At 33.2% G+C, this 20310-nt stretch overlaps 1 protein-coding gene across 6 annotated transcripts in view; it reads left to right on the forward strand.

Moving 5' to 3' along the window:
- Positions 1 to 20310, forward strand: part of LOC118203248 (very long chain fatty acid elongase AAEL008004-like) — a 138950-nt gene that overhangs the window by 78050 nt on the left and 40590 nt on the right. For all 6 annotated transcript variants that reach the window (XM_085824344.1, XM_085824347.1, XM_085824348.1 and 3 more), the window contains 2 exons: positions 6830 to 6873; positions 19252 to 19391. In XM_085824344.1, coding sequence (XP_085680470.1) covers positions 19313 to 19391 — 79 coding nt within the window. In that variant the 5' untranslated portion in view covers positions 6830 to 6873; positions 19252 to 19312. The remainder of the gene's footprint in view (positions 1 to 6829; positions 6874 to 19251; positions 19392 to 20310) is intronic.

Here is a 20310-nt window from a genome sequence, read left to right on the forward strand (position 1 = left end):
CTTTCGGCTCGCCGCATATTAAGAGTGACCCCATGCCGCACGGACACTATACACTTACAAACATTTATGCCTTCTCTAGAATTGGAACACGGGCCCTTCGGCAAGGCAGTCAACGACGCTAGCCACTATGCCGGTTGGGCGGGTTTTAAAATTCTGCATCATAATGCGATTATTGCGAGTAATATAAGCAAATACAACCAGCACCCCACTAAATTAATTTACCTTTGAAAATTTAAAAGAAACTAAAATGGAATTCTTACGTTTGTTTTATCGAACGAAACTAAGGTCAAATTACTGCCGCCCAGTCAGGAAAGTGGTTTACTTAACTGTCGTACCGAAACTGCCTTTAACTGCCGTACCAAGAGTCCTGGGCTCGAATCTCCGAGAAGGCATGGATGTAATTTGTCCGTCCCTTCATAAGAGGTAACGGGGACTCACCCATTAAGTACCTCCTTAATGAACAGAACATCGCTTTTAGTCTTAGTAGTGACCATGCTAAGATTAGAGCCCACCATTAGAAGCAAAAAAAAAAAAAAAAGTTTAAAAAAAATCAAATTACGTAAATATATTTTATTGGAATTATACAGATTCCTTATGACGCCGATCAACTAGTGGTTAGCGTAGCTGACTGCCGTCGCAGGTTCGATTCCCGCAGAAGGCAGTGATGTTTGTAAGTATGTGGGCAGAATGAGGGCTCTCTAAATATGCGGCGAACTGAATGTCTTCTCGAGATGTTGGTGGTGGGAGAAAAAGTGTGGGAGACCCTCGGACCCATCCCCCCGGGGTGATCTCCATCAAAATTGGAGGGCGGAACTGAGCTAAATCCCACCGTCTCCTGTAAGGTGGTCAAGGCTGTTGCCAACGGCAGGCTTATCTTGCGCTCCTTGCTGCGAGGAATTTCGTGTGCTTGGGCTGATTATAGGTCAGACAAATGGGCATTATTCAGCAACAGCAACAGCAACAACAGATTCCTTATAGTTCATCGATTGGCAAAAAAATCTTCTGCGAAGATATTTTTGCATATCGCTTAAGAAAGAATGACAGAAAGGATGATAGTGAAGTGAAACGTTACGAATTGTTTTGAACAAATTGTCTTTCTCTAATAAACATATAGCTCAAAGGGAATTTCTTTCTTTCCCCATAAAAGAAAAATATCCATGGTCACGACCATGACCTATTCCTGAGAAAGCAATCCGATCTGTTGTTTTAAGACGAACCTGTTTATGTTTTCGATCCGCATCGAATATACGATCTTGAAAATGAAGATAATGAAAGAAATTGTTGGTGTTTACAGTTTTAATAATTCCGGATCGAACGGCGAGTTTTGCTGAATTAGGAAGCTATAGCGTTTGCTTTCAGCATTTGGATTAGAATCCTCTAAATATACGTTGAAAATTTTAATACAAATCTTGTCGTTTTGGGATATTATTACTACGATTTTAAAGTTTATCCATTAATAATTTATAAAAAAAACATTCACTGTTAGTTAAATAATCGTATAATTGTACATAAGTTATTTAAAGACAGCAGTTTTTCTTTCTTTCTTTTTTTTTTTTTTTTCCATTAGCGGGCACTTAGCCGACTTAGACTTGGCCATTACTAAAGCCGGATGTGGTTTCCACTTTATTCTGGAAGCACCCAACAGATGGGCCACCGTTACCTCCTATGAAAGGACGAAAAATTACAGCCTTACCTTCTCTGGGATTCGAAACCCCGTCCTTCGGTATCGCAGCAGGCTCTTCTTTCCAGTATACCGTCTGGACTTGGCAGTTACACTGAGAATATGAACACAAGTTGCTTAATAGTTTTTAATTTAGTATGTTCCTCTTCAATGAATTTTAAATTCTAAACATCGTTGTTGTTATTGTTACCAGTCTTAGAAGTTATTAGTCTGCTGTTGTTACCAGTTACCAGTCTGTTGAAGGTCAGCATAAGCCCATCATATGCGCCTCTCGTTGTCAAGAATCTTGACTACCATATAGTATAGAGGGCAACCCGACTTTAGCTAAGCTCCGCCCCCAAGTTTGAGGAAGAGCACCTTGGGGGAGACAGGTCTAAGAGTGTCCAACCTCTCTTTCCCTAGCACTAACCTCCCGAAAGGACTTTCGGTTCGCTGCACATTTGGAGTGCCTCCATGCCGCCCAAACACTCTACATTTAAGGGGTAGCAAAAACCCCTATACCGACAATGTTAAACTGGCCATTTTCGATGTACCTTTTCTCAAAATCTGCTGTAGATACAAGCTTGAAATAATTTTTTCTGTAAATAAAGTATACCTATCTGATTATACTGAAATGAGCTTTTGAAACATTTTGAATTTTAAAGTAAATTACAGAATATTTTGTTAGGTATAGTAAAATTTAGCACTTTTCTCAGACAAAAAAAAAATTAAAAAAGATTTTTTTTACTAAGTTTATGACAAAAAGCTCATTTCAGTAAATATTAGGGAACCTAATAAATAAGCCATAAAAAGTTTAGATACCTGTGAGCAGTAGTTCCTGAGAAAAGGTACATCGAGTATAAAAAAATCACGTTTGGAGAAAAACGCGTTTTTATGTAAAAATTCTCATTGATCAAAGCAGTAGATGACAAATTAAAGCTAGATTTTTTTACAATTCTAATTTTCATAGAGATTAAAGAATGGTATTTTTAGAAAGATAAAAGTGTAGAGAATTTGAAAATGCAAGAATCCGAAATCACAATTTTTTGAAGATTTTGGGGTTCCAACACCCCTTAAAAACAACCACACCTTCCCGGGATTCGAATCCGAAACCTTCGGTATGGCAGCCAGAGTTACTAACCACTGTTCCGATTGGGCGGGTTTCTAAACCTTCGCGTGCACATTGGTTTTGAATAAGACTTGTGCTTGAACATTCTCCTTCAATGTCATCATCTCTTCTTGCATCATAATATCAAGACCAAATATATCGCATTCAGTAGTCCTACGAGTCATGCTGACACATTCAAAATTTCAATATCTTGGAAAGCAAGTATTAAGATGTTCTTTTAAATCCTGGTTTTCACATTTTTATGCTGAATATTTTGCATGAAAAATGAGTTTTGAATTGTTTTTCTCTCTAAGCGCCATTCTACGACGTAATTTTTGTGTTACGTATGTCTTAAAATGTTTCCGAAGTGAGACATTTTCAGGATCTTCTGTTGTAGCTTGCTATTGTTTTTTCACCCACGTACTTCTATGCAAGGAAACTAGCGACTTCAGATCAATGTGCATGTGGATAAAGAGGCAGTCCCGACCATTATATATTCAAATGCTCCCTTACAGCTGAACATCGTCTAAAAGTCCCGAATTAAGAGTGAAGTGACTCCCTTTATTAGATACGCTACCAAGAACATCCATCTCCGAAAAAAAATCATAATTATAATGAGCTTCCTGCCCACAAGAGGTACTGAGCTATGCAGCGCAATCTAGAATAATAAAACAAAACTATTACTTAAAACATAGTATGCAAGCAGACCTGGAGCTGCCCTCCATAGCATGTAAGTGCAAAAGGCACCAACTGTAAAAACACCAATGTATATTTAACTCGGCGGAAGGCGCACCAAGAAAAGTTACTAGAACGGGCGCGTGGGGTATCACATACCCCAATATTTAAAATACAATAAAAATAGTATTATTTAGTTTTAAAACTGTTTTTTTTTTTTTTTTTGTTTTTTTTTTTTTTGTTTTTTTTTGTTCTCGTGTATTATAAATAAGTGAATAATAATTGGGTTTCCAAAAATTAATTTCCGAAATAATCTTAGAGTTAAAATTAAGATAAATGAAAATAATAAACATCATGCCTCTAAGTTTCATTGCATCTCTAATACACCATTCTTATTTTATTTCTTACCACTTTGAACGAAATACATTCATGTGTTCTTGTCACAGAATGTTTTCACATTTTAAACATTGCATTCACGTTCTTCTGTCCTTGGCGCGAGGGCAAAAAAATTAACACATCTTTCATACTTAGTTGTTTCGAATTTCATGTATTCGTTTTAATTCTTCGTCGAAACTTCTGCTTTTGTTTTACATGCAGTACATCAATTTCTTGGAAAAGTATTAATCTCTGATCTTCGTTCAATACTTTTTTTCATTAATTGTAATGCTAAGTCCTTCAAAAACAGACTTCTGTTTCTGGTTGGTGGATTAGCAGTTGAATATTATATAATTCAAGCATTTATTACAGCAACATTCAGTGCAGGAAAGAAAATTACCATTGGCCCCCTCCTTGTTATTCTGGCAATTGAATAATTGGTTTACATTTCATCCCCCATATCCACTGCTCCTTTAGGCATATTATTAAAACGTATAATTCCTGACGCTTTATTTTCTCCAATAGTATCATCTATAGTATGATCGTTATATAATGTTATAATGAACGTTATATAAAGCATAAGAACAGTTTTTCCTTTTTCAGGAACATCAGGAATTAATGTTTTATCTTTTTCGAAACCAAAACATTGTAGAAAATATTTTTAGTTTCATCTTCAGTTTCCGAAATGCAATCTTCATCGCTTTCAAATATTTCTAATAAATCTCGCATGCGTAGCATCTCCAGTTCATAGGGACTCATTCTTTTTACCATAATGCAGTTAGGAATTTTTCAGAATTTAATGTCAAGTACTTTAAAATCACTTGCGAGTAGAAATATTTACTGTTACACTCTAGAAATAAATTTCTGAACTAAATCTTCAGTCAGAAAAACACTTACACGGACAGGCGCGTGGGGTGTGTCATACAACAGTTCCAACAAAATACTGATAAATCTTTTTCTGAAACACAAAGGCAAAGAAAAAGCGGTTCTGAAAGTCAACCACAACTAGAAACTCAGCTACTGAAAGCAGCACAGAATTTCAGTTTCACAAGTTAGGAATATTCCACTTTTATGTAGGGTTGGGGTAGGATTTACCCCACGCGGCTTCCCGCGGGTTAAGGGAAAATGAAAGGCACTGCCCGCGGTCTGTAAAATACAATGTATTGCAAGTAACGCCTGGCAGAATCCCCTGTAAGTCCTGTGGGGTGTAATTTATCTGGATATCTAGTCTGGCTGGACAATACCCACATTGCCAATGCTTAAACAATGGGCGTCCACCACATTTCTCCATATCCATATCCATATTGCTTTCTCAGCATGATATCGTTACGTGAAAATTTGCGTCTTACACCGTTTTGCAGAAATTTCGAGGATCAGAGAACTAGAGCCATTTTACTTTCTTCTTCTTTTTCTAAAGGCCATTGCTTCTACTGTTGCCTTTTGTTCTTGTTTCTGTAGCAGTGCTAATTCTTTCTGGTGAAGCTCTTTTTATGGTCTTCTATAGTAACTTCTCCACTCTTCATTGTTAACAGTCTAGCCCATGGTTTTGTCAAGAGATACAATATGCAGCTCAGTGCCTGCTACCTAATCCGATCATAGTTATTTCCTGGTCAAATTCACGGTCCTGTAAGTGACTTGCTGCCAGGCTTTGATAACGATAACTAAGCTAAGAAAATATTAAAACGATTTTTGCAGAAGTCCATGAGTTTTAATTATGTGGCATAAGTTACCATAAAGCACCTTTGAAAATCACAAATTGCCGATTTGAGCGCCTGGAGGAAATGGTCGTCACCCAAGAAGATTTTGTTTAGATTATTAGTGCGTGAACCGAAAGTTTTGATGTGATATGGTTTATTTAATCACAACAAAGCACAAGGGGACTCATACACCTTAAGCCCCTCATGATCTTCGAATATGTGACTATTGCAAGAATTGGAATATTTTATTTATTTTAAAAGCAATTACTTTCAACTTTTTACATCTGACTACATGATATAGCTGCTTTGGAAATTAGTAACCAGAAAGTTTGTGTTGACACAAATATTTTTGTAATTTAATCCTCTTTGTGACAAAATATTTCGCCATGTTTCCACCTTGCGCGCACGATATTTTAAAAATGGCTAATGGTACATACTTAAAATTGGATGGAATTCTTTATATGGGCACTATTTTCTAACTGAACCAACAATCTGATGAATATTTTAATATTGAAAAATTTTATGGACGAAAACATTACAAATTTTTTTAATAAAATGCATTTTATAAACTCAACTCCAAATAAAATAAAAATTTAACATGAAATTTTTAGAATTTTAGGTTCACAGTAGTTTCCAGATGTTATACAAGCTATATATTAAATATGGAATTAAATTATGAAGCAGAATGTTTTAAACTGTGTGCGCAAGTTGAAAACATGACGAAAAATGTTGTCACAAAGCGGATTAAATTATAAAAATATTTGTGGCAACACAAACTTTCTGATTACTATTTCAGAAAGCAGCTATATTATGTAGTCAGCTGTTAAAAAATGGCAGTAATTGCTTTTGAAATAAATAAGTTATCCCAATTCTTGCAACAGTCACCTTTTCGAACATCTTATGGATTTTAAGGTGTATGAGTCTCCTTAACGGCTATCTAAGGGAAGAGATGCCTTCGTGAAGGACTTTTTAAGGTAAACTGGCTCTTTTATAAGTTGCACATGGGGGAAAACCACGAAAACGTCCATGCAGCCGGGATTCGACCCCCGGATCGAATTATCTGTATTCAGCGACTTTACCGCTTAGCCGCTAGTAGGCTTTCTAAACGAAGTGTAATCTAAGATTCCACTGTACTGAATATTTAAATATAGTACATAAGTTAATTGAGTAGTGTTTGCATCACTTTCATTCTGAATTCAGTTTCTTTTTTAAATGAAAAAAATTAAAAAACAATTGCGACTTTTGCATGAAATTGCATAAAAATTTTGCAGTTTAATTTTGAAATTCTAATATAAATTCCTCTTTATATTGCAGGTAATTCACATAGCTGACGACTAGAAGCTAAAGTACAATATCAGGTAATGTATCTTAACGATTTATGAATTTATAACTTCAAGAATAACATTGTTCACAGTTTCGGTAACCCTTTTTATTTGCTTGTAGTTTAAAAAAAAGAAAAAGCAATCCTTGTTATTAAATTCCTACTATTAGCTCACACATTCCCTTTACCTTGTTCAAATTTCAATCGTTAATAAAATACTTTGTATTCATCCACAAGTTCAAATACAATTTTTTAACTTGTAGTGGATCACACTTGATGTTAATACAGTTTTTTCACATATTAAAATTTTTAGTTAATATTTTTTATGTATTTTTAAAATTTTTTTGTTGACCCAAGTATTTTTTTTTTATTTAATTAATTATAAATTAGTTAATTTTCAGTCGTTAATAAAATACTTTTTATTCATCCACTCAAGTTCAAATACATTTTTTTTAACTTGTAGTGGATGACACGATGTTAATACAGTTTTTTCACATATTAAAAATTAAAATTTTTAATTAAAAAAACTTTTTTTGGTATTACATTTTATTTTATTTTATTTTATTTATTTATTTATTTTTTTGTATTTTAAAAATTTTTCTTTGTTCACCTAAGTAGGAACTGACTTTTAAAAAAAAAATTATATTATTTATTTTTTTAGTTAAACTAATCGAAAATGTTTCTTTCCTAGCTTTGTAAAACTTTATGAAACAGTTTGTAAAATTTAATAGATATTCATATGAGAATAAAATTGTGTTTAATATAATTAATAAATTCATTAAACACGGTTAAATTGATTATTTTTGTGTTCAATTTATTTTTGTTCAAAAGAGAAAAATAACTTTAATAACTTGCAATTAATGTTTCGTAACACCAATTTAACTGTTCAGTCAACGCGTGGACGTAATTAAAAAAAAGTCACTTTGGCTCATTCGGCTTATCTTTTCAATTTTTTTTGCGGGGGGGGGAAGGAAATCCCTTTCAGAGATTTTGATAGATAATTTTTACAAGGAAAAATATGCCTTTAAGCATATTTTTAACTTAAGCCATAACTAGAGAAATCATACAAAAAGGCTAAGTTCTACTCGACATAAAGTTCTTAAAAATATGTTATAAAAGAAGTCAAAGTAAGCAAATTAAAGATTGCCAAAGATCGCCCAAATGATTATTTCATGATAAAATAAGTAATATATGACGAAAGTAATATTTTTCATTAATTAAAATTTTGATGAAAAAGTATATTACTCATTAAGGTGCCCACCGAAAACATCGCGGAAGAAACAACGCAAAGGGGAAAATATCGACGTCCAAATCATTGCGGAAAAAAATTAAACGAAGGAGAAAACATGTCGATATCAAACATCGTTGTTCAAAACCGCAGTTTCAAACATATCGCAGAAATTACCGTGGTAAGAAATAAAGCACCCACAAAGTGCTGCGTGATGCTGACATCGCAGACATATATTTGTAGGCTTTAAACGTTTTGTACATGAAGACGTTCAAAACACTTTAAGAACACTATTAAACTGACACTAGATAAAACTTAACTTTCACTAAAAGAATATCAGTTTAATAAATGTGCAAGGAAATAATTTTATGATTTGATTATTAATTAAACAGTTTTATTTTAGCTAACCTCATACAGTTACTCATCCTCCATTTTCTAATCATTTTCATGGAATATTTTTCTTAAAACGTTCTAATAGAATTTTTAAAAGAGATGATTAAACAATGACTTTTAATAGTTAATTACATAAGCTTAAAATTATATTAATTGCTATATGCACCATTAATTTCTACTCATTTTCAATTTTTGAATACTCAAGTTTCATTTGTGCCTTTATAGTAAAAGTTAAGTAATTAATTCAAAAATATGAAGGATAGAGGAAAAAGTATTCCTCGTTTCTTCTTGTGCTACAAAAGCATTGTGCAAACATGTATATAAAATTTTTAAATCTGAAAACACATGTCTGTAATATTATCATCATGCGGTGATTTCTAGGTGCTTTAATTTTACCGCGATATTTTCTGCGATGCTGTTTTAAAACTGCAAATTTTCTGAACTGATTTATTTTCTACGACAATATTTTATGCCACGAAGTTTCAGAACTGCGATGTTTTGTGCTTGCTTTCTTTTCTTCCACAATGTTTTGCATGGTGATGTTTTCACCTTGCCCTGTATCATTATCGATGTTCTGCACCATTTTCGTCCGCGATGGTTTCTCCTGAAACCTTTATAATTCATTATATCTATTTGTATATTAATTTTAAATGCTCAAGTTGTTAAAAACAGGATAAGTTAAAAATTTGCCTTGTCGAAGGGTATTTAACACCTGTAAGAATTGGTAGTATGCTAGGTCACATAGATGGTAAATATTCTGGTAGGATAACGTAACAATATGGGAAGCGAGAAGAGAAAGGTTATGAATTTTCAATTATTTGTTTAATGATGCCTATTTTGAAGGCAAGGTATTTTAAAATAGTTTTTTTTTTTCTTTTAAATAAGCATTTGTGTGTTAAAAGAAAAGAGTAAAGTTTAGAACAAAAGTTGTTCTGCAAAGAACTTCTAACAGCTATTGACAGGGGCTTACCAACCCAACATTATTAATCAAGCAGTTAAAAAATTCTCATCTCAACACACTAAAAGGCACACTATTGTTTTAGGAGATTATAAAAATTCTGTTGTCATTCCCTCCTTTCCATCAATTAGCTATAAAGTTGCACATATTTTGCAGAAATTTAACTTTCGGGTTGTTTATTCTCCCATCAATAAAATTCCAAGTTCCATACTCAAGGACCCCATTCCGGATATGAATTCCTGGGGTATTTATAGGATTCCTTGCCAGTGTGGTTTAATTTACATTGGCCAAACTAAGAGAGCCTTAAAATTTCGCGTCAAGGAACATGAGGCATATGTTAGAAAAAAGGAAACACAGAAGTCTTCTGTTGCTCAACATTGTTGGTCCGAAAACCACACTTTCAGTTTTTCTGCTGCCAAAATTATTCAAAAAACATCTTCCATTGGAGAACTGGATTTTCTAGAGGCATTTCACATTCATAAAAATCTTTCTGTTCTAGTTGACGATCCTAATTCCAATCCAAATTTGCCTTCGGCCTTTAAAGAAATTATGTTTTAGTTCTGGTTTCACCAACAGATGGCGCCACTTGCTTATTCTTGTCCAGGCTTTCTTATCTTATCTAATCATTATTTCCTATATTGTTCATTTGCGGTTTTGCAGATGTTGGTTCGGTAAAACCATCGAAACTAGTCCTGTGAAAATTGTGTAAATATAACGCTGATTTCTGTTGTTTGACTTCTGAATTGTTATTGTGTCTTAACTTCTAATTACTTAGTAAGCAATAAAAAAGAGAAAAGAAGACTTGCAGATGGGACTTATTTCTCAAATTTGGTTATTAAATTTATATATAAGAACGCATATAAGATATATAAGAATTTCGTATAAGGATAATCTTTTTACAATGAAAAAAACTGTTAGTTTTCTAGCTCTTTTCGTTGCGAAGACTATCAAGACTAAAAATTTATAACGTAAATCTATTTTCAATTTATACAATTTAACCAAATATGGGCAGTGTGTAAAAGAAATATTCTTTTCTAAAAACTAAAACGTCATTTTATATATAAAAAAAAAAAAAAAAAAAAAAACTGCGTTAACGAAACAGTCTTGAGTGTGATTGTATTTTTACTGATTTGGAAAATAGTCTTCGTTTTAATTAAATTTGTTTAAAAGTAAAATTAAATTTTTATATTCCGATAACAGAAAAGGCGGAATCCACAAATACGTAAAGAGCAAGAATAACGCCATTTACTATATTCATTGATATACGTTTCCGCGTTTTCCTTAGATAGTCCATTTTCCTTTAATACATAATTTATTTAACTATACAAATAATATATCTATTCCCAAACTAATTCTAAAAGAGAGAAGCAAAATTATAATCTGAAACATTTATAAGTACACTGTCGAAAAAAAAAAAAATGGGGCAGTTCTATATTGTTACGAAATGTCCAGGCGCGGTAAGATAGCTTCCCTGCAAAGCAGTTTTAGGGTTGCCATAAATGCCAAGAGAAGACCGGGTTGCCACATTTGTCGAGAAATTGCCCATTTGGTCACAAAATTGGCGATAATCCATGGACGGATGGAGAACCTTCTGGAACGAATTTTTACCGGTTTAGCCCAGAATGTTCTCGAACACCAGTAAAAAGCTATATAAACCCTGCTGGTACGCGGAGAGTAAGTTAGTATCTAGTTGGTGTCTAGTCTAACGAGTCAATCCCTGCGGAGTCGATCGAGTTGACAGCCGGGCAGCGAGTGCCGAGTGGGTCGTCGAGTGCACCGAGAGTCTGTTAGTGTATCGCGGTTAGTGCATCGTCGAGAGAGCGTGTTGAGCTCTGAGCCGAAGAGTCGGGGGCTGTGCTCTGTATGTCGTCGATTGCATCGCGAGTTGTAGCGTGGAATGTCTCGAGAGTACGTGGAGTTCCGAGAACGACCAAGCAGAGTCAGGAGCTGTACTGTGGTGCTTTGCAGTGAAGCTGTCTCGACCGTTATAGCTCGATAGTGTCGCTGATTGTGTCAGCGAGTTTATAGTAGTTCTTCTACGACTGTAAAATTGCTTTGGAGCTGTCCTGATTAGTATTGGGTAAATAAAGTGTGTTTCGATACTTCATCAAGTATCGTCGCTATTCACTCCAAATCCATACGAACCCCGTACGAACGTGAAAGAAGAAATTTAACGTACGAACTGGTGTCAGAAAAGAAAAGAAAAGTGCAACAATATCTCCCGTTCTAGTGAGCTGACTGACGAAATTCAGTTGTAGGGCTTTAATATTTGGTGGCAACAATTTGAAAGTGAATGGACATCTATATTGAACCAACGCAAAATGCCAAAACGAAATTAATAGTCCTTCAAGGTAAATTGCCTCTTTGGACTAAACACTAAGCAAGTTATCTGCAAATGTAAGTTCACTGGGCCTAGAAAGAAAAACTAGTGATCCAGATCACCATTCGGAATCGCTGGCGTCAGGATAATTAGAATTTTCCTATACTCAGCAGAACCAAAATAAAAAATAAATATTCCTTACTTATTGCTCAATTTAGATGGTTACCTTCATAGAGGCCAATAAAGAAGTTGCAAACCTTAAAGCATTTGTGAACCTTGGTGCTAAAGAAATAAATACTTTTCTAAATCTCTACGAAAGTCTAAAGAACTTGCTTATTCCTGTAACATATATTTAACAGTCAATGCTCTTAGGAACTGTTGAAAGTTTCTGCAAGCTATAAAAACGTGACTTGCATTTTCAAATCAATAGCTCTTAAAAAAGCTCGAACTTCGTTGACATGAACAAAAATGAGTTGAAAATTGTATGTCATTACATTTTTGTTTAGTTTATGTCAGTGAAGACAGATTCACTGTTTATCTAGAGAAGAAGTATCGTAATGGGGGTAAACTGCAGATAAATAATACAGAGGCTGTTCACACATTTTTTAGACGAAGTATATTGTATTCACAAAATTAAATTACATGAAATTCTTGTGTTTTAAATGTTCTATTTGACATCCCTTAATCTGAACTATCTTTCGACATCGCAGGCTTTCGACATCCAGGATAATAATGCCTTTTGAAGTGGCAGAAGAGGTATTCTATCCCATGCCTCCCGAACAGCTTTCCAGAGTCCTGTTAGGGTTTTGGGACAACGTTTGGATAATGCAGTTTTTAAAAGTCCGAAAGCACAAAAATCCATACGTGACACATCGGGAGATTTAGTAGGGATATCAGTGAAGGATATGGCCTTGATACCAGTTTTTTGTTCCATTTCTTTTAGGAAATTTAAAGTGGATTTTGACGTGCGACTGCAAGCTTTGTCCTGATGGAGTCTCACAGATGGATGGCACTGTGGGTAAAGCGATGGTATTTCATTCAGAAAAATTGGCGATAAAATATGTTCCTGATAGTATTTGGAGTTAATCTTGACATTTGTTTTTGCACTCTCTTTATTTTTAACTTGCCATTATAAGAAAAACCAGCAACAATCATGAATCATTTAGAAAAACTTTCTTTCGATTCTTCGAACCATGTACTTAAATTTTTTTCTCCCCTTTTATGATAATAAATGGCTCTTTTTTGTTACAATTATTTAAATACACCCATGCTTCACCTATTGTGACAATTTTTTCCATTTTTCTTTGGATAAGTGTTTCTCATATAGAATTCTGCAGCGTGTCCTGCGTTGAGCGATATGCTTTATAAGAATATGATGCACATTGCGTTTTTTCGCTTCTTAAGATTTAAATCAACGTTTATTATTTTGTTTACAGTGGACACCGAGCGTTTTAATGATTTTGCAACTGTCCTTTGACTAGGGGGATTTTCTTTTAACATTAAACAACGTACCTTTGCAATAGTCGAAGGTGTCCGTTTTTCCCTTGGATACTTGTTTGGAACTTTTGTCCCACTTGAGGCTCCAATTTAACGCTTTTTTTTCCTTCCTTGTTGATGATATTACCAATCGACGCTTTAGATATCACAAAACCATGAGCTTCACATCGTTTTTGGATAACGGAGTATGCATATTTCTCTTCGAAAGAGCGTAAATGTAGCCTTCGAACCACTGCTTTGTTAAATTCGCCATTTTGAATAAAAACAAAGCTTTCAAGCCACAGACTATAATTTTGACTTTTAAAAACATAGTGCAATTGCAATTACTTCTTTTGCAGCAAACGACATTTTATTACCGCTTACCAAAATCGTCTAAAAAATGTGCGAACAGCCTCTGTATAAGACCACGTCCTAAAATGAATTTCTGAGATAAAACAAGTGTACTTTTCAGAGATTTTCTTCTTACCATTTTCATGTATAACTAACTAGAGTAAACATAGCAGAGCAAAGTTTAGGCACTTTTCCCCCTGAATCAAAAAGATAAATGTGCTGTCCTATATACAATCAAATTAGCTATATCTGTACACTTTATATTCAATAAAGATAATTACATTAAATCATAACATAGGCCTTATAAACAAATTTAATCGTAACTTAATGTCTTCAGAAAATAATGGGCGAAGGCGAGGTGAGCGTCACAAAATTCGTTTGAAAAGTGACGTTTGAAAAAAAAAACTGTGTAAAACCAATAATTGATAAAAATGGAAACTTCTGCTTCATTGCAGTCGAAATTTTGAAGAATACTTAATTTTTGACGAAAATATGCATTGAAAAGTCAGTTTATTTATTTTATAATAATTTCGCGGAATTTGGGACACAAACGATAAAATCTTTAATTTATTAACGAAAATTTTATAATTTGCTTATTATTTGACATTTTATTTTGAAATGTTTCCTCTATGAGGGAATTTAAAAATGTTAGATTTGTACAGATATTTCCCCTGTATAGTGTCGTCGGCTTTTTTTAAGTTTTCTACCTTATGATGAGAAACTTAACTTTCAGCCATGTATGTCTTAGATCAGTATTTTAGAAAGAAAAGATTATAGTCACCTTTTTTGGACTTCTTATATGGGAATTATTATAAAATTTATTTTTTCTGAATAAAATGAGGAGGAACTCTTTATAAGGTATTTCTTCCACCTTCTTAGCGTACCTTCGTGGTATAGTGGTCAACATGCTGGGGGCGTATTCCAGATGTCCGTGGTTCGATTCCCAGTGAAGGCGTTGCTCCTTTTTCATCATTTCAGCTTTAAAAAAATACCTAATGTCTCTACAGTGGCCCCCGAACAAAAAGGGTAGTAGATGATCATTCTCTCCACCCAGAGTTTGGCGATTGCGTCTCCTAAACCCCAGTCGACCTTTAAAAGGGCGAGTATGTTAGGTATTTCACCGCCTTCTTAGCGTGCCTTCGTGGTGTAGTGGTCTGCACGCTGGACGCGTATTCCGGAGGTCCGTGGTTCAATTCCTGGCGATAGCGTTGCTCATTTTTCACTTCTCTTGCTTCCAAAAAAATACCTAATGTTTCTACAACTTCACATAAGTTTTTTTTTTTTTTTTTTTCAGAGGGGGAATTATTTTTAGCAGTTGAATGCAAAAATAAGCATCTGTGACACTGTTAAGCAAAAGTCTATTACTGCAATACATTTATATGCTTGTATTATAGCATATTTACGTACCTTTTCGCACAAGTATGATCTTCATTTGGTTATTAGCCCAAAGGGTCAATTTGCACAGAAGGGCTACTAATTTCGTTTTGGCATTTTGCGTTGGTTCACTATAAAAGCCTGAATCACTTTCAAAACTGTTACCACCAAATATTAGACATCTGCATTATATTTAAAGAAATTAAATAGTGAAAATTCTGCATGAATGGATGTATGATTCTCTCATTATGAAAAAGCAACGGCACCTAGAGACATCAAATTTTGAATAATGTACTCTTCCACTCGAATATGGGCATCTGGAAGCCCAAATATTTTATAAAACTTTAAGAAATATTTTATTAACAAAACTGAACGATTTTGAAGTTATCAATGGCAACACGGTACGGGAAGAAAAATAACTTTATCTCCAGCGCGCGAGACTGTATCAGAAATTGTAAAGCTATGCTCTTTTTAAATATTTTCTGATAATGCTTGTTGAATTGAGTTTCATGTAGTTTAAGTGACAAGAACATGATATTTAATAAATAATAGTAACAAACTCTCGCTAAAAAAATGTCTCTTTGGGCGCAACATAAAATCTGAATGCTTTGAGATTTTTCTTTATTATTTTTTTTTCTCTTAAATCTTACGAGCAATTATATTGCGCAGGTATTTCACGTAATTATATTAGGAGCAATTATATTTACAATTATATTGTAAATCTTACGAGCAATTATATTGCGCAGGTATTTCTTGCAATTATATTGCGCACGTCACGAAGAATATTTCACGTTTCATTAATTTTGCATTTAATACACTGAGGCTGTTTATTTTCATTATTAAATAACTAACTTCATTATAAATTACTAATTGATGAAGCAGTAAAAACGTTGATTTGTAGAAAATATTGCAGTTAAAGATTCAATTTACTTTTTTTAAAAACTAGAAAGCAGACATTAGTGTTTTTAATACTTGAAGAACATATCAAGGTCACTCGAAGTAGGAAGTGCCGTTAGTTCAAGTATCATGATGTCTGTTACCCGCGGGTCGGACAGTCTATGAGTAGGAAGTACTTTAGCATACGCGGCATACATTTTAATTTGAGTCTTTTAAATTTACCTCTCATATATATGTAACATAGAAACATGATTTTAACTTTAGACACTTGAAGGGCATTTTGAATTAGGCAATTCTCCCTTTCAAGTGAAATCTATTTCTAATCATATATCATGCTTTGTTTTATATCTTAAATTTAAAAGTAATGATTGGAAACCTGTTTGGGATAATGTTAATCTAATTCAAATGTTTCTAAATGTAGCACGTTTCCTTCTTGAAATTCAGGCCTTTTGGAGTTAGAAACACGTAATGTGTTTAAGGCGCAAGGCTCTTAGAAGTTTAAATGACTGCATTCTCATACAATCTCCACACAGACACATATCATGAATGGTTACTAATATGTTACCGTGAAAGACCGAAATTGGAGAATGTCGACTTTCACCGGAGAATATCAACATTCACCAAATACGTCGGTGAAAGACCGAATATTTCACTACATTCTTGTATATTCGGACTCTCACCAGTGTATGTCGACAATCACAGATATGCTCTGGTGAAAGTCGAAAAGAGAGGTCATAAAGTGCCATAATAGTTTAAGTTGTTGCAATAAATAAGATTTGAATGACATAAGTTGGTAAGTTTTTTATTACTGTTATTTTATTTTCTCATTTAGAACGTACTGTATAATTAAGTAAGTTTTTAACTTCTATTATTTTCCTTTCTCATTTTGAATGTATTGTGTGTATTAGGTTCTCGTGTTTTTAAGTTCTTATTTCAAGTCTCAAGTGCGTTTATTCGCGACTGAATTACGGAGAAGAAAATATAATATTGTTATATGTTCAACATTCACCATTAGTACATGGTGAATGTCGACATTGACCGGTATAAGTCAGAAATAAAATTATTTGGAAAATACTTCGGGCATACACCAAGAGACTATGTGAATGTTGACATTCACCGGTGAAAGTCGACATTCTTCAGATTTTGGTGTTTCACCGTAACAAATGTATTCTAATAAAACAATCTCTAGTGAGAAAAGTTAAAAACTTATAAATTACTTGCTAACTTTAAAAATATGTCATCCTTCTTTTGATACCTTGCCATGGAATCTGCAAGCTCTCTTTTTATTTATGGTCAAGTTATTGATTGAAATGGCAAATACGATTAGAAAGAAGAGTTTTTCAATTGAGATAGGTTATTGTCTGGTGATTTATCGCGTTCAGATAGTGATAACACTCTTGAATCTTAGAAATATGTGCTTTTCTATTGTTGGATGAGATTTAAAAGTTCAATTAAGAGAAAATTAAATTAATAAGTCAAGAAAATTTCAGCGTATTGAAACATTTGTTCGCGAAAGAAGTTTCATTCCTTTATATAATGCGAACAAACACTCATTGTAACGAACAAAAAGTGTATATGTACTATATGACGATAGAAGTATTGACAGCATAAATCTAGAAATACTACATTTCGTAGATTCTGAATCCGTAATGAACAGCAAGTTGGAATTACATTTTCGATAGCTTTGCAGTAAGAAGAGAGCAGCAAGCAGCAGTCCAGCTAGGCCGAAGTGTAGAAAGCAAGTTCAAGATGAAATCCTAATTTAGAAAGAGTTAGTTTCGGTTGTCAATGCATTTGACTGGATAATTAATACTGTCGTAATATTATTATTTAGCTATTGAGTTTAAGTTCTATTTACATCACCAGAGTTATATAAGATTCATATGATACGGATTAGTCTCGAAATGATTATTATTTTTAGAATAGATGAGGAAGTACAAAATTAAAACTAAACATTAAGTGGCTATTGCTAATTTAAATTGTTATTTATATTTATATATATTTTTATTATAATTTATATTTACATATTTTATCTTACATATATATTCTATATATATATCTATATCTATATCTATACTTACCTCGGAAAACTTCACTTTCATTAATTAATTTGAATTATTGCGTAATAACTGATAAATCGTAAACTGATTTGTGGCAGAAATAATGAAGAATTTACTAGCACATAAATATTATACGGAATTGTTTTAGTATTAACGATGTGAAACATTTACTAGAAATACTCTCTTCTTTTATAAGTGCTTACTTGACTTGTGCTGTGCCTAACATAAAAGAATGATTTTAAATATTCACGACTTTGTGTTCTTAGATAATGTCTCCGGCAAGTTCGCCGATCTCATCAACAATACATCTAAATTTATTTTATGCGCCTATACGAATAAAGAATAAGCATTTCTGATGATTACAAAAAATGGTTTTAATTTAATGGTATGTTTCACATTAAGATATTTTCGAGTTCATGTTCATGTTGCAAAACACTTACATGTATAAAGTTAAGTTCTAAAAATTTTCGATCCGAAAGCTTTTTGGGAATTCTCCGCTTCCAACATTCTTGGAGCTTAACATGTCAAATACAAGGGAACTGGATTCGACTATATAGCAACGAAGCGAGGGCTATCTTCGTAAGAGAAGAAATACTTTCTTAGAAGATCATATATGCTCCCATGAGCATTACAAACAGGATACAACATTAGAATTCTCCTGCAACCAGTATGATAGCCAATATTTTAACTTGGATTGAACTACCAGTGTTCAACGTTTTTAATATTTGGCCGCTGTGTGGGCCGCGAATACGTGTAGAGCTCAAATGGAACTTAAGTTACGCTAAACAAAACTTAAATTGTTAAAATAATGAAAGTATCTTTTTCTACATACAGTACTTTGGATCTTTTTCTACATATAGTATTTTGCAACAAAGATTCAATCAAAAGAAGTTTCAGAATGTAATTGGAATTTTAATTGATTAATTTCTCTGATTTTACTGCCATCTTGCCTTTAAATCAATTGATGCTAACTTATAGTAACATGTCAACATGTAATAGTAACATGTTAGCTAAGGCGAAATTCAAATTTAGTTGCGTATCGATTTCAAATAAAAATTCTCAATACATTTCAGGAGAAAGACTATTTTAAGCTTGCAACTATTGGTACGCGTTTTTTCATTTCTTTTGATAGAGATTTTTCACTTGAAATTAGTATTTTTCATTTGAAATTTAATAAATTTGCATTATTCTTTCTAAAATGGGCTTAATATTTTACCACTTGTTTCATATCCACGTTCATTGTTTCAGTTCGCGCTGCCATTCTGTTAGGCAATCAGCCCTATATGCAGATTTTGTTTTACTAGTGTGTTTCTTTAATTCTATTAGAAAACGCTTAATGTAGTATTTCTTATTTCCAGGTCGGCACACAACTTTTAATCTCAGGTTATTTTCCGGAAGTTGTACATTTAATCTTCCAACATGGCCAATTTTGTTGAAAGAAGAGCATTCAACCTTATGGGAATCTTCGATGGACTTGGCGAGTACTTGAATACCGGTGGTAAGTGAATTTTACTATTTAGGATATAAAGAAATAAAGAGAAATGTTAACCTCTTTTAGAATCCTACATTTTCAAGCTATTGTGACAAAACCTGTAAGTTAAATGCATTAATCTAATAATCATTTGTAATCGGTCTTCAGTTTACAAATGCTTTCAGAATAACAGCACACATTATTGATATGAATAACATATTTTTTTCTATTGTAAAACTTACAGAAAAGGCTATTTCCTCTGCATGAGTCTGTGATAAAACTAACAGTAAGCATCAAATAATATCTATCTATCTAAATAATCCAACGGGAAGCAAATAAACGTACAATTTTAAATGATTTTTTAAAGAAAACTAACTTGTAAAATGATATTATCACTGATTTTCAGTCAGTGATAAAAATGTGAGTTCAGTCAGTGAGCCATATCACTGATTTTTTTCCTTTTGATTGTGCTGTTTCGTGCAGATTTCCGCGTTTTGTTAACTTTTTATCCATCGTATCAGTAGCAAGGCCAAACTTAGCAGAGCTTGGACATTCCGTGAGCATATATGGATATCGATTGTAAACAAATTTATTTATCATTTGACATTATGTTTTGCTGTTTGGGCAATAAGGTACAATTTGTTAAATCTGTGAAAATTAAGTTTTTTTTAGCAGAACTATCTTCTGTTATATTTCCTAAAATTAAGGCAGTGGATCATCAGCAAAGATTTTTGAGAATTGCAGAAGGAAAAAAAAAAAAAGACTTAATGCAATTTTTTTATTTCTTGCAATTGTAATGGTTTAATTTACTTTACCGATTTAAATCACTTAACAAGCAGCTATCTAAATATCTTAAAATTTCATTATTTTACTAATTAATTTAGTTAACTGTTACCAATGTTGTTAGAAAGAAGCATTCTTCAAACGAAGATTGGTTATTGTCTGG

The sequence above is a fragment of the Stegodyphus dumicola genome, chromosome 9, assembly GCF_044657685.1.
Source record: "Stegodyphus dumicola isolate Sdum_Otavi_A_Nest chromosome 9, ASM4465768v1".
Classification (NCBI taxonomy): Eukaryota; Metazoa; Arthropoda; class Arachnida; order Araneae; family Eresidae; genus Stegodyphus; species Stegodyphus dumicola.